Source organism: Mesocricetus auratus, unplaced genomic scaffold, assembly GCF_017639785.1.
Source record: "Mesocricetus auratus isolate SY011 unplaced genomic scaffold, BCM_Maur_2.0 Super-Scaffold_100027, whole genome shotgun sequence".
In the NCBI taxonomy this organism is placed as follows: Eukaryota; Metazoa; Chordata; class Mammalia; order Rodentia; family Cricetidae; genus Mesocricetus; species Mesocricetus auratus.
Window position 1 is genome coordinate 512,099 of NW_024429208.1, and position 14,846 is coordinate 526,944.

The 14,846-nt window shown below is 47.8% G+C and overlaps 1 protein-coding gene across 1 annotated transcript; it reads right to left on the minus strand.

The window, feature by feature from the left end:
- Positions 1–3,015: 3,015 nt before the first annotated feature.
- Positions 3,016–14,330, minus strand: Trim31 (tripartite motif containing 31). The gene is made up of 9 exons (XM_021223682.2): positions 14,179–14,330; positions 13,566–14,025; positions 13,272–13,367; positions 11,219–11,449; positions 7,805–7,827; positions 7,212–7,327; positions 6,489–6,563; positions 5,687–5,728; positions 3,016–4,072 (listed from the first exon to the last, which is right to left on the minus strand). Exons 2-9 carry the CDS (start codon positions 13,962–13,964, stop codon positions 3,552–3,554), a joined length of 1,503 nt encoding a protein of 500 aa, XP_021079341.1. The 5' UTR covers positions 13,965–14,025; positions 14,179–14,330; the 3' UTR covers positions 3,016–3,551.
- Between the last annotated feature and the right edge of the window lie 516 nt (positions 14,331–14,846).

A 14,846-nucleotide genomic window follows, 5' to 3' on the forward strand; every position in this document is an offset into this window, starting at 1 on the left:
CCCAGCTCCTGTCCATCGCCATTCTATTCTCTCCTTCAGTTTCCAAGCTCCTTCTTCCTCCTTTTTTCTTCCTCCTCTTCCTCCTTCCCTTCTTTTTTGAGACAGAGTCTCATGTAGCCCAGGCTGGCCTAAAACTCTTGGAAATCCTCCTGTCTTGATCTGCCGAATGTTGGGGCTATAGGCACATAACACCACATTCTGCACCATTTTCATTCACTCGTTGCTTATTATTGCTGTTTCACGATAGTCTTGTGAAACACAGGACATTCTTCAGTGCACTATGTACACAAGGATGGTCTACTCAGGGTAGTGGCCCATAGCTTTAATTCTAGAATTTAGGAGGCAGAGTCAGGCAGATCTCTGTGAATTTGAGGCTAACCTGTTCTACATAGCATGTGCCAAAACAGCCATGCCATGTAGCAAGAACGTGTCTCAAAGTGAAAAAAAAAAAAAACAAGACAAAGATGGCCTTGAGCTTCTGATTATCCTTCTCCAATTCCCTGGCAAGTGCTGAGAACAAAAGTTTGAGACACCATGCTTCTGAGGTCAGCTTCTTACATCCCCTCACTAAATGAAATCGTCATACTTAGTAACTTAGTAGCTAGCTCTTCATGTCCCAAGAACCATCTCACTTTTTTTTTCCCGGAAACCTGGTCCTAAAATATCTAAGTTCCCTCTTGATTAAGTATTGTATGCTACATGTTGACTGACAGGTCCCCAGAGCCGGTGTTGTCTGTCAGCCTAGTTATAAGATGGAGTCAAAGGACGTAACTGCAGAGCAGATACAACTCATTCTAGGCGTCTCCATCCACAATTTCTCACCATTTCTGTGCCCTAACATTTCTCAGATACGTTTTCCTTTTTTGGCCCTGCTGCCTCTGCTGGCTCCCCTAAACAAAACTTTTTGTTTTGTTTTGTTTTGTTTTGTTTTTTTCCAAGACAGGGATTCTCTGCATTGTTTTGGAGGCTGTCCTGGAACTTACAGAGATCCGCCTGCCTCTGCCTCCTGAGTGCTGGGATTAAAGGCGTGCTCCACCAACGCCCGGCCATCAAAACCTTTGGTAGCTTATGCCTCTTCGTTTTTCTCCATCCCATGACTTATTTCAGGGCTGCCTACCCACCGATATTTCTTGGCCTGGGGAATTACACTTCCAGTGTAATTTAGAAAAGAAATGGCCTGATGTGATAGTGGTAGGGGGAGGAATGCTTCCAGCTTCCATAAAGGGAAGAGTGAAGCCCAGTCCCACAATGTGAGACAGGCCTCCTATGGTCCCCACAGAGACAGCTTCCAAAACACTCACAGTGGAGGACTCACTCATACTGCCTATTCTGAGCAGAAAGACGGGCAACCCAGGTAGCAAGGTGACAGCCAAGGATGCACAGAACATACACGCAACGATGACATCAACGGAATAAGGGCCCAGAAGGTACCAGACCCTGTGTGGGGTCAAGTTCAGGGAGGAGAGTAGTATTCTGAACCTGGGGCTGTCTTTGGACACACCAAGAGGGAGCAGGACTCTGGGAATCAAGGTCAACCAACCCTTCAGCCAGTTTCCCTGTATCTTAAAAAGAAACAAAGGAATGTAGCTTTGTTCAGTTTGGCCAAGTCAGAGAGGGAAAGACTCCCAGTCCCCAGATTCTGTGAAGCACTCTTACAGTTTCATAGCCCAAGTGAAACAAAGCCAGGGATGTGTCTATGCTAACAGTGAGGGAGGATTCAGAACTGTGTCACTCTGGGCAAGTTAAATTCCTTCTCTGGCTGGCTTCAGTCTTCAGCCTTTCCCTCCCACAGGATGAAGCTCCTGGGAAAATTTCAAATTAATTGATGTTCATTGTTTAATAGTCTAACGGCAGGAGAAGAAGAAGAAGAAGAAGAAGAAGAAGAAGAAGAAGAAGAAGAAGAAGAAGAAGAAGAAGAAGAAGAAGAAGAAGAAGAAGAAGAAGAAGAAGAGGAAGAGGAAGAGGAAGAGGAAGAGGAGGAGGAAGAGGAGGAGGAAGAGGAGGAGGAGGAGGAAGAGGAGGAGGAGGAAGAGGAGGAGGAGGAAGAAGAAGAAGAGGAAGAAGAGAAGAAGAAGAAGAAGAAGAAGAAGAAGAAGAAGAAGAAGAAGAAGAAGAAGAAGAAGAAGAAGAAGAAGAAGAAGAGTGTCTCTCTTGAGAGCTTCTCATGTCCTTCAAGGGCCATGATTCCAGACCTGTCAGAGTGAAAGGAACAAACCGTCAATAGAGAGAACTCAACACTGTTAATGGCCTAAAGTCTCAGTTCTCAGTTTACCTGTGACTGAGAGAACATCACTGGGATTCATTCAGAATTGCCAGTTTAAATTGAAAACTCAGAAAGATGGGACTGAATGCAGTTCAAGGTGGTAGAGTTCTTGTCTAGCATCCCGAAGCCTTGGGTGCTCAGGCCTGTTACCTAGACACCTAGTGGGTAGAAGAAAGTTCAGAAGTTCAGGGTCAACCTCTGCTACATACATGGTTCAAGGCCAGGGTGGGCTACGTGAATTCTGCGGGAAAACAAGCAAACAAACATGTCTGTGCATATTCTTCTTTTTAGGATGGAAAATGGAGCCAGCCAGATGACTCATCCGTAAGACGCTTGCACCAGTCTAATGAGCTGAGTTCTATCTCCAGAGTCATCTCTTGCCCTTCTGGGGAGACTATGACATGTGGGCGTACACACACACACACACACACACACACACACACACACACACAATCCATAAGACACTTGCACCAGTCTTATGAGCTGAGTTCTATCTCCAGAGTCATCTCTTACCCTTCTGGGGAGACCATGGCATGTGGGCACACACACACACACACACATACACACACACACACTACGGAAATATAAAATTAAAATTCTAATCGTGAATATAGTGTGCTCTATGTTTAGTTCCCCCTATCACTTAATCTATTCCAGTGGTAAGCAGTCTGAGGCTGGAGGGACAACAGAGGCCAAGTATAGCTATGGAGTGGACTAACACAAAATTAGAAATTTAAATCAACACGGGTGGCGGGGGTTTACAATTTTGTTTTTAATTTGAATGCAGAGTTATTGAGGGTGACAACATTGCTTTGAAATGTCAAAAGGTTACAGCCCTGATCGGAGATTGTCCTCATCTACAGACTGGCATTGGCATAGGCCTGTCTAACTTTTCACGTAGCCTCTGGTTCTCAGAACCCAGAAAGGAACGACAGTCAGGTGCTCAAACTCAGAGTTAGGAGCTATAGGTAGTGAAGTGGAGAAAGGGGCAGCTAGGGAGCTGGGCATCGCCTTGGACCTGCCTCTCAAGCAGGGTGTGGCCAGACGCTGTCCAGTGGCCTGTTGAAATTTGACTATTTCCAATCTGCCCTTTTACAAAGTGCAGAGGCACAAAGCCTTGTGTTTGTTATTTGGGGTATTCCACCCGTCTTTTCTACTCAGGGAAAGAGATATGTTTAGGGTATGTGGGGTGTCCAAGTAGGGCCAAACTTCATTCCTGACACTTGCATCTCATTCAGTCACCAGAGATGGGTGGGGAAGAGACTGAGGGATCCACAGGGGAGCAGCCCTAGGGGCTCAGGGTGATACTGGCACAGGAAACTTGGAGCCCAAAAAGGGGGAAGACCTGTCTGTCAAAGGTAGTTTGGAAGCTGTAGATGTGTTTGTTAGTGATGGCATCATAGAAGACGATGTCTCCACGGTTATAATCCACGTAGACCCCCACTTTCATAAGACTGATGAGAATAGTCTCCCCCATCTTGCAGTTGGTGTACGGCTGACATCCAGAAGACGAGATCCGAAGTGCCCACAAGCAGATCCCTCCAGAGTTCTGACTCTGGGCACTCAGAGCCAACTCTGTGGCCACGCCCACCATGCCAACCCTATTTGAGGGCCCCTGGATTTCTACCTCCCACACCCCGCAGCCTGAGGAAAGCCTTGGGGAACCCCGCACACAGTAGAAAGGGTAGAATGGTGGAGGTTTTCCCTGCTTATTCAAACTGTCTTGGACCATGTACAAAGTCGCTTTCTTCAGATCTTGAGAAAAGGTGAGGTTTTGATCAGCTGAGGCCGTGTCCAGGGTCATAGGGACTGTGGAGAGAGAAAGAAGCTTCAGGTCAAGTCCTCCAGCACCCTGCTTTTGAGCTTCTTGTGTTGCAGCCAGAAGGAGAATTTCTCTTTCAAATCCCAGTCCATATCCTCAGACTCCTGCCTGTTTGTTTTGGTTTTCTGGGAAGAGGTCTGGTATAACCCACACAGAGCTGAAACTCACTGTGTAGCTAAGGATGACCTCCAACTTCTCATCCTTCAGGCTTTACCTCCCTAGTGCTGGAATTATAGATGTTGGCCACCATGGCCATGCTCCCTACACCCCTCTCTCCAATACCTCTCCCCACTCTCCAGGCCTCAAACTCAACCCCTGGTTTTATGAGTTGCTATTCTCTGAGTGCAGAGGGAAGCTCCCCTAGTCCTTGTGTTGGTGGAATCATTTCAGAAAGAGGTCTCGGCCCAAGGTCATAGCACCCTGGACAACTTAGATCTTATAACAATGAAGCCATGTCTTCTTCACTTCCCCATTTCCTGGTTCTCATATGGCAAACAATTGAAGCTACTATGAGAGGTCAAAGTTCAGCCTGGCTTTCTAAAACTGGGGCCAGGTGGTCACTGAACTGATGAGGCTTGGACTCCTAAGCCCAACACCTGATTTCAATCCAGAAACACACATGGTAGGAGATTGACTCCCCAAGTTGTCCTTTGACTTCCACACATAGTCATGTGTACACACACACACACACACACACACACACACACACACACACACACACACACACCAGCCAGTGGGAAAGAAAAAAGAACTAATAAAAGATTTGGTGAGATAGTTTGACAGGTTCAGATATAGATACTTGCTGCCCAAACCCAGAACTCACAGTAAAAACAAAAACAAAACAAAAAACTCATGTTAAGGAGAGACCAATCGTCACTAATCAGTCCTCTGACCCCCACTCCGTGGCTCTCACCTCCATTGTGTGTAAGCGTGTGCACACAATAATAACAAGAAAAGAAAAATTTGAAGGGGAAACAAATTTTAAGGGTAGGGGGAGCTAAAGGAAAGGCCAGCAGCCAGGGAAGAGCAGACCCCAACTCTCTTCAGTAAGGAATCTGCTGACTCCGTGTCACCCAGAGGTCGTCAGTGAGCACAGAGCCCCGGGCTCACAGCCCGCTCCTCCTCCGGGAGCATAGGGTAAGGGGCCAAGCTTTGCTCCAGAGCAATGCTGAAGGGGTTGTTTCCCCACAAAGGAGGCCTCAAAGTAGAATGTGATGGAATAGGACTGGGCGTTAGGTGACCCCAGTTTTATTGATCCATTGCCATTTGAGGGACAGGAAAGGAGAAAAGAGAGGTCAGTAGGGCAATAGGTACTGTTGAGCTTCAGAGACAGTAGGAGGGACATAGGCCAATCAGCAGGGTACACCTGCACAATAGGGACCCCCTGTTTGGGGCTAGGACTTTCCCGTGGAAGACCAGTGTGCCGCCGGGCGGTGGTAGCGCACGCCTTTAATCTCAGCCCTCAGGAGGCAGAGGCAGGCGGATCTCTGTGAGTTCGAGGCCGGGCTGGACCGATAGCCTCCAAAACAATACAGAGAAACCCTGTCTCGTAAAAACCAAAAAACAAAACAAAACACCAGTGTGCCATGCAGGAATCCTACCTGAGGTGTGCAAGCTTGAATTATTCCTCTGTAACAGTTTCCCTAGGAATTGGAGAGAGAAAACAAATTTTAGGTTGATAACAAGAGGTTACAAACTAAAAGGCACATCGGAGATGGGCGGCTGAACCTGACTCTTATCCTAGCTATCCTCACAGCTGAGTCACCTCAGATAACATCATTAGAGGATACTGTCTCAGTGGGTCTCCTCCACTCCTCAATTGCTGTGCGGTGATACATTGCTCGCAATCTAACATATAATGCTTGCCTGAAGATCAGAGTGCAAAGATAAGCCACTAGTTAGCCATAGAGGACAGGCAGGGTGGCCACACCTTTAATCCCAGCACTCGGCAGGCGGAGGCAGAGGGCTCTCTGTCAGTTCAAGGCCACCCTGGGCTACCAAGAGAGTGAACCAGTCTAAAAGAGAAACAGAGCTCACACAGAGGTGATCTCAGCACTTGTGATCCCATGCCTTTAATCCCAGTACTAGGGAGGGATATAAGGCAGGAGGAGACAGGAGTGTAGCGTATTCAGTCTGCAGTCAGGCTGAGGACGTGATCACCCCCTTTTGGGCCCCAAGCCTTGGTTGAAGTAAGGACTCTCTAGCGTGTTTTGCCTTCCTGACCTTCAGTCTGGTGTCACTCTGATTTAACTACACGTGTAATCTAAAACCATTCTGTAGGTTTGCTCTTCGTTGATGCTCACGAACACTGGACCCTCCTCCCTCCGTCTCCCGTCAAATAGAGATCCCTCCCATTTTGTATTCTTCACTTTCCCCAAACAGCAGGGTCAAGCACACACTTACATCTCTCTATTTCCTTCTTATTCAGGCTGTCCAGGAACATGCTTTTATCTTTCTTCCCCTCATTCTTCAGGTTGTCTACGAGGAGAGAGTGAAGGAGATGGAGGCAACCAGGAACACACAGTGAGGCACTGCTTGCTGATGCGGGGAGAGGGGGGTACTGGGGTCTCCCTCATAGTCTCAGTGGACCAAGAGGGCAGCAAACAGGGAGAGCTGCCCTGGGGTCTCCCTGAGGTGGTTGTCCAGTACGGCACAGTCCGGAACAAAGGTATTAAGAGCCACGAGCATAAGGCACCAAACTTCGAATTTTCTAGATGCCACCTTGCAAACATAAGAGACCAGGCCGTGCTGACACTCAGGAAGATGCTGACACAGAGGATGACAACTTTTGGGCTAGTCCACAGTACATCGTGAGTTCCAGAGTCTAAGATATTTACACAGTATCTCAAAAGGAAAGAAAAAGGGGGCTGGAGAGAGGCCTCAGTAGCTAAAAAAAAAAAAAGCACCAGTGGACCCAGTCCGATTCCCACCCAGTAAACAGGGAAAAATTCTGAGATCAGAGGTGCTTTGGCTCTGGGACTGTAGCAGGAGAAATTTCTGGATAGTGATGCCTTGACATTACCCAGCATTCAGCCTGGCTTCTGACAGGCTCAGGGAGCTGGCACCAGAGAGTTCAGGCAGCGTCTGGGGTGATGGAAAGAACAGGCAGTAGCAGCTGCACCTCACCTTTGAATTCCTCCAGGCCTGTTATGGTGACCACATGTCTTGCTTTTGCTTCTCTGGTTTTTCTCTCTAGGTTCGCGGGAACTGGGGTTGGGTTGAGAAACTTAAATTCCTCGCTCCTGCGAAGATATGTTGATCTGAGTGGCGAGTTCAGGGGATACAGGGTGGGCAGGGGGTGGAGGCAGAGTGGGAGGAGCCAGGGAGCCGGGAAGCTGACTGCCAGGAGGCCAGGATGGGAACACGGGGCTGAGTGAGAACAGAGCTGAAGAGATATGCAAATGAAGATGGGGGGGGTGCAGAGAGGAGAGAAGGGAAAGGGGTAGCGGGGCAGACGCCCAGGATTTACCCGCTTGATCAAGAGGAATGTGCAGGGGAAGCTGGGAAAGAAAAGGGCGGCTGCTGTAAAGCTGGGCATCTGGTGGAAAACTAAACAAAAAAGCTACTGTGCTACCGCGGCCACCTGGGTCTTGCCCATCCGCAGCCTAAACAGTTCAATAGCGGAGCTACTGGGGGATGTGGACACATTTGGATATAGGTTGAACGCTGTTCGTGTAAGTGAACCAGAAAGCGCGGTGAACTTGGGATGCCCATCATACCTGCTCAAGGTGTCTTTGATGCCCTGGAAGAGAAAGAGAGGACAGTATCAGAGCTTACGCGGAGTCACGGGCACCAAGAAGGGGCTCAGACTCAGCTGGAGGCAGAGTGAGGACTCCCCAGTTTTCTGTCCTTTCTTTCTTCTCTGTCTCTGTCTGTCTGTCTGTCTCTGTCTCTGTCTCTGTCTCTGTCTCTGTCTCTGTCTCTGTCTCTGTCTCTCTCTCTCTCTCTCTCTCTCTCTCTCTCTCTCTCTCTCTCTCTCTCTCTCTTTCTCCTCTATTCCTTTCTGAACTGCTTTCCCCAAAGCTCCTGATAGAGTTGGGACAGTGTTTAAACCTCAGGAGGAACAGAGTGAGGAGAGAAGAGAGTGACATTTGGGAGATGGATGTTGCCTCTAATATGGAACCAGGGAGCTCAACTTGGCAGTGTCAGGACTAAGATGGAGTGGCTGTCCACGGTGATTCTTCAAAGAAAAAAAAAAAAAAACAATGTGTTGGTCCTGGTACCTGGGCGTCCTGTTATGCTCTCCCCCCCCAACCCCACCCCCTGCCGCCGCCAGTTTTTTCTGAGTCAGTTTCTCGTATCTCAGGCTGGCTTGAATTCTCTGTGTAGCCAAGAACAGTCTTGAACTACCAATTCTTCTGAGAGCTGAGATGATGGGAGTGCACTCTCACATTACTCCCCCCCAAATTAATTTTTACTATTTTAAATCTAAATTTAGAAACTGAGGCATTGCAAATACTCTTTCAGTTAAATACAACTTTATTGGTTTAGTACAACTAAGTACATTTTACCTCAGCAATAAATGATATAGCAACTAAATTGAGATTCGCAAAATAGCTAGAGTTCAAAGACTCAGAACTAAAAAACAACCACTTAAGAATGTGGAATACGCCGGGAGGTGGCGGTGCACGGCACGCCTTTAATCCCAGCACTCAGGAGGCAGAGGCAGGTGGATCTCTATGAGTTCGAGACCAGCCTGGTCTACAGAGCGAGTTCCAGGACAGCCTCCAAAGCCACAGAGAAACCCTGTCTCAAAAAACCAAAATAAATAAATAAAAGAATATGGAATAGCTCATAAATGCATTTAAAGAGGCCGAAATGATTATATATAGAATAGCAAATTAAAATAAATTGTTAGAGTGTTTTTATTAAAATTACTTTTATTTGATTTTTTTTTTGGCTTGGCCTGGAATTCCGTATGTAGACCAGCCTGACCTTGAATTCACAGATAACTGCCTGCCTCTACCACCCAAGTGCTGGGATTAAAGGTGTGCCTCTATATCCTTTTTTTCCTTTTAAATGTAGCTACTAGAAATGTAGCTTGCAATATGCTTCTTTTTACTGTGTTTCTTTTTTTAAGGTTTATCAATTTTAAGAATAAGTTGAAAAATATTTTATTATTTTTAATTTTTATTTATTTGTCTATATTTTTTCATGTATGAGTGCTCTGCCTGCATGTATGCCTGCAGACCAGAGGAGGGCATCAGATTCCATTACAGATGGTTGTGAGACGCTGTGTGGGTGCTGGGAATTGAACTCAGGACCTCTGGAAGAGCAGACAGTGCTCCTAACCTCTGGGCCATCTCTCCAGCCCTATTTTTATTATTTTTTAATTTGTGTATATATGTGTGTCTGTGTGTGTAAATGTGAGTGCTGGTACCCTACAAGGCCAGAGTCATCAGATTTGCTGGAGCTGGAGTTAAAGGAGGAGGCCAGAGGAAAACTTGTGGGAATTGGTCCTGTTTTTCCACCATGTGGGTCTTGGGGGGTTGGTGGCAAGTGCCTTTGCACAATGAGTCTGAGATACACTTTTAAGTAACACATGTGTCCTACATCACAGTTCTAAACTGTAGCTGGGTGTAGTCGCACATGTCTAAATCTCAGCATATGAAAGGCAGAGGTGGGGAAGATCAGAAATTCAATGTTACCTTTGGCTACACAACACACTCGAGGCTGCCTGGGCTGCATGAGATCCTGTCTCAAAGAACGACGCACTCTCTTTCTTTTCATTTTTTCATGCATGCCTCTGTGTGTGTGTGTGTGTGTATACACTTTTGTGTGTGTATGTGTGTGTGCCTCTGTGTGTGTATGCACTTTTGTGTGTGTACATGTGTGTGCCTCTGTGTGTATATGCACATTTGTGTGTGTATGTGTGTGTGCCCCTATGTGTATGCACTTTTGTGTGTGTGTGCCCCTGTGTGTATGCACTTTTGTGTGTGTACATGTGTGTGCCTCTGTGTGTATATGCACATTTGTGTGTGTATGTGTGTGTGCCCCTGTTTGTATGCACTTTTGTGTATGTATGTGTGTGTGTGCCTGTGTGTGTATGCACTTTTGTGTGTGTATCTGTGTGTGTGCCTCTGTGTGTGTGTGTGTATGCTCTTTTGTGTGTGTATGTGTGTGTGTGCCTCTGTGTGTGTATGCATTTTTGTGTGTGTACATGTGTGTGCCTCTGTGTGTGTATCTCTGTGTGTGTGCCTCTGTGTGTGTGTGTGTGTGTCCGTGTGTCCAGGCTGACCTTGAACTCCAGTGATCCAGGGAACCCTCCTATGTCTGCAGTGCTAGAATTACAGGTGTGAGACACTGTGCCCAGCTGTTTGAGACAGTGTCTTCATCTTTGCTCATGTCAGCTTTGGACTAGCAGCAATCCTCTTGCCTCAGCATCCTGAGTTACAGGAGGGGCTTTGGTTCTCAACCTTCCTGATGCTGCTAGCCTTTAATACAGTTCCTCATGTTGCGGTGATGCATGCCCTCCACCCTCACCCCTCCCCCACCCCACCCCAACCCCACCCCCATCCCACCATAAAATTATTTTCATTGCTACATCATAACTGAAAATCTGATACTCTTATGACTTAGAATGTAAATATCTGATGTTTTCCATGGTCTTAGGTGGCCCCTGTGAAAGGGTCGGTAGATCCCCCACCCACCCCCAGAGGGATCGAGACCCACAGATTGAGAATTTGTGGGTTAGGCGAAGAAGAGTAGCAGTTGGTGGATTAGTTCAGGAAGGCAATAAAAAAGTACTAAAGAAACCACACTTCAGATATGGGTGTGGTAAATAAACACTGGGCCTTGGGGGGGGAGGGCATTAGAGAGGAGCAGAACATTATGTCAGAGACAATATGAATGGAGCCTTGTGGGGAACCACAGGCTTCCCTTTAAAACCTGGAGGGGAGCTCTATCAAAAGTGCTCGCTTAAAGTCGGGAAGATAAGGGTCATGGATTCCACCGTGGGGTCAGTGGGAGCGTCAGGGAAATAAATCCCCAAGGAAAGGACTTTTATGCCCTTTCAGGGAGTGGAGGGGACAAGGGTCACGGAGGAACCAGATACTAGGAACTGTTAGGCCACAGTATAATACAGGTTCTCAAGTCTCTTTCAGAGAGAGAGAGTCTTTTCCCAAAGTACTCACCTCCATTAGCTCCATGGGTGACATTTTTAGCCTGTTTTTCAGGGACTGTGTGAGCTTCCTGAGGGAAGTCAACTGCTCATTAGTCGTAGTGGTGTACTGTTCTATCTGCTGGGCTCCCTCATACTCCAGCCAGCCCAACCTGGACAGGAGGAATCTCTTTTCCTCTTCCAGTATCTGGTGCAGGTGCTTGAATTCCTCAGTGATCTTTAGTTTCTCTAGATGTACCTGGGCCTGGAGACAAGGGAAGGGATGCAGAGATGGGGGGTGGGGTGGGCATGAGAGAGGGTCTGCCAAGCTTCCTTTAAGCCCATCATTCACTTTTTAAATCAACCACCAATGAATCAACGAATGAATCAATCAATCAATCACAAGCAAAGTCTCACTATATAACCCTGGCTAGCCTGGAACTCAGTAAGTGCAACAGTTTGGCCTCAGATTCATAGAGATCCCCCTGCCTCTGCCCCCTAATTGCTGCGAATCAAAAGCATTCACCACCTGGCACCGTTCACTCTTTGGGGATATTTTAAGATTATACTGAGAACAGTTTAGAACAGCTTGCTGGGGCATACCTGTAGGAAAGGGGGGTAGGGGGTAAGGAGATCAAAGCACTTCCTGTGTTCACAGATTTAGGCTCAGTGACATTTTCCCCCCCATTTTACCGTCAAGGACATCAGCCGAATGAATAACTATGTAATCTTAGCACTCGGGGAAGTATTGACAGGGGATTCAGGAAGCCGAAGCCAGCCTGGACTACTTGAGACACTCTCTCAACAAACAAACTACATCACCATTGAAAACACAGTTGATAGAGCGCTTTAGCATGCATCCTCAGCCCTGCCTGATCTGGACATGGCGATACAGCCCTGCAGTTGGAGTACTGGGGGAAGGACAAAAGGATCAGAAGGTCAAGGCTCTCCTTTTCTATACAACAGCCTCTAGCTCCTGCTGCATAGGATACTGTTTGTAGGAGCTGGAGATATGGCTCAGTGAATGACTTTATTGTTCTTGCAAAGGACTCAAGAGTCAATTCCCAGAACATACATGGAAGCTCCCAACCATCCTAACTCCAATTCCAGGGATCCAATGCCCTCTTCTGATCTCCATGCTTGGTATTGGTATACATACATACATGCAGGCAAAGCATTCGCTCACATAAAATTAAATCTAAAAATAAAGCCACAGAGAAACCCTGTCTTGAAAAACAAACAAACAAAAAACCAAAAAAGTCAATGGAGGAAGAACTCAAACAGACAAAAGAAAGAGAGAGAAGGAAAGAAAAAGAGAGGGGAAGGAAGGAAGGAAGGGGAGGGGAAGAGGGGAGGGAGAGGGAGGGAAGGAAGGAGGGAGGTGGGGAGGGAGGGAGGGGAGAGGAGGAGAGGGAGGAAGGGGGAGGAGGGAGGGAGGGATAGATGGAGGGGGAGGAGGGAGGGAGGGGAGGGAGGGGAGGGAGGGGAAGGGAGGGAGAGAGAGAGAGAGAGGCTTAACTACCTTCATACTAAATTTTCCATGAATGTACAAAAAAACCAACCAATCAAACCACCAGGACCAGAAGAGACGGCTCAGGGGTTAAAGAATGCTTCCAGAGGACCTGAATTCAGTCCCCAGCACCTAAGAAGAGCAGGTCACAAATGCCTGTAATTCCAGTTCCTCTGGTTTCTGCCAGTACTTGCACACGCATGGCTTTTACTCATGTAAATAAAATAAAATAAAAATAATAAAAGCGACCTTAAAAAAAAAAAAGGCCATCAAAACCAGGCGGAGACATTTGGTGGCGTTCACAGTCTCTCTTTTCTTAGTGTGCAATCAGGCTTTAGGGAAAAGGGGGGCTGTGTGACCCCGTATGCAGGCACCTGCTGTGGGTGGGGGAGCAGGAGGCCTCCTGGTTCACAGGCGCAGCACCCAGGCAGGTAGGTCAGTACAGATCAGGCACCACACCCCCTGGCCCTCGCCGTGTCAGTGGGTCTTTGTTCCGGCTTGGTGTATAAGGAACGATAGGGGTGTCAACAGAGCTGCCTCAACTTCCTCAGAAGTGTTTGGGGTGAACGTTTCTTACCCTGAACACCTGGATTGCCCCTTCACCCCGCTTTTTCTCTTCAACTATTTCTTTGTCCCTTTGGCCCAAATCCTGGATCTGTGTCTCGATCAGCACCTGCGGGGAGAGGATATTTCAGTGAGGCAGGGAAGATGGCCCAGGGTACTGATGTCATTATTATCAGTCACCTCTTTCTTTCCCAGGGATCAAGCAAATTTTTGCCTTGTACTGTGTTATCTCCCCCTGCTTCCAAAGCACTATTCTGATTCTTCTTCTTGTCTTGGGCTGGGGATAGAGAAGGAGCCAGGTGCCTACCTTGTAGTTCTGGGCAGCCTCATCTATCAAGGTGACATTGTGGGACTTGTGGCTCCTGGAGTCACGGCACACCACACAGAGGAACTCCCCGTCCCGCTCACAGAAGTAATGGAGCTTTTCCTTGTGTTTCAGACATCTTGTCTCTTCCTTTTCTGGTTGGAACTCAGCAGGATCCATAGACCGGATTGTCTCTGCAAGACTAGCCAACTGCTTGTTGGGCCTGAAAGTATTCTTACTCACGGTGACCTTGCAGAGGGGACACTGGAGGTTTTCTGTGGTTTTCCCAACCTGGCTGATACATTCCTGACAGAAGTTGTGCCCACAGTCAATGGTGACAGGTTCCTGTAGAATCTCCAGGCAGATGGGGCAGGTCACCTCCTCCTGTAGTTTGCTCGCCATGATGGAGCATCAGGGCTAATTTGGCATGTGAAAGCCCAGAAGTCTAAGGCAGGCACTGGTGCTGGGAAGAGAAAATGAAACAGGAAGCAGAGGTTAAAGACTCTCTCGATTGGAAGACCAAGGAAGAACAAAATGAAGAGTGGGGTAAAGTAAATGAACAACCGAAAAAACTTAAATGGGGAATATTGTAAAGAGAAAAGACAGATGGTCCTACCTCACTGTCTCCCAAAAGCAAACAGATGCTGTGAGCTCACACTTCCTATAAAGTGGACCAAGGTTCCTGGACCTTGAACCAATTAAGCATATCTTTCCAAAGCAGTTGATTGAGAACAGAAGAACCAAGTGTCAAAGTCCACTCAGCTGCAGGCAGGGAGTGGGGCTGCTCCAGGAAGGTGTGCTAACCCCGGCTCCACCCCCACCCCATCCCGCCCCGCCCCCGCCCCGCCCTGCCCCCTCCCCAGGAGATCTCTCACTTGCCCCTCCTGTCTCCTGTTGGGTTTTCTCACTGTCTCTGAGCCTGTTTGGCGTGCCTGCTTCTTCCTCGGTCTCTGTACTCAGACCCCCAGCTTGTTCAACCTGTTTCTTTTACCTGACTAGGAAAGCCTCGGCCGGTGTCAGCATTAGCTTCAACGCTTCACTTCTTAACGGTTCCTCTTGCTCTTCTGCCCCCCAGGAGCACAATGCTTCTCCCTTCCTCTCCACTCCCCACCCCACACCCTGGCCTCTCTCCCCCGCCTTTAAAAACCAAACGTTCTCCCTCTCTGGTGGTGACCTGAACACTCAGGGTCTTTCCCTTGCTATGCAAGCTCTCTACTACTGAGCCAAGCCCCCCGCTCCCGTGAGGGCAATTTCAAAATACTTGGTTCTTACTCATCGCCTCCT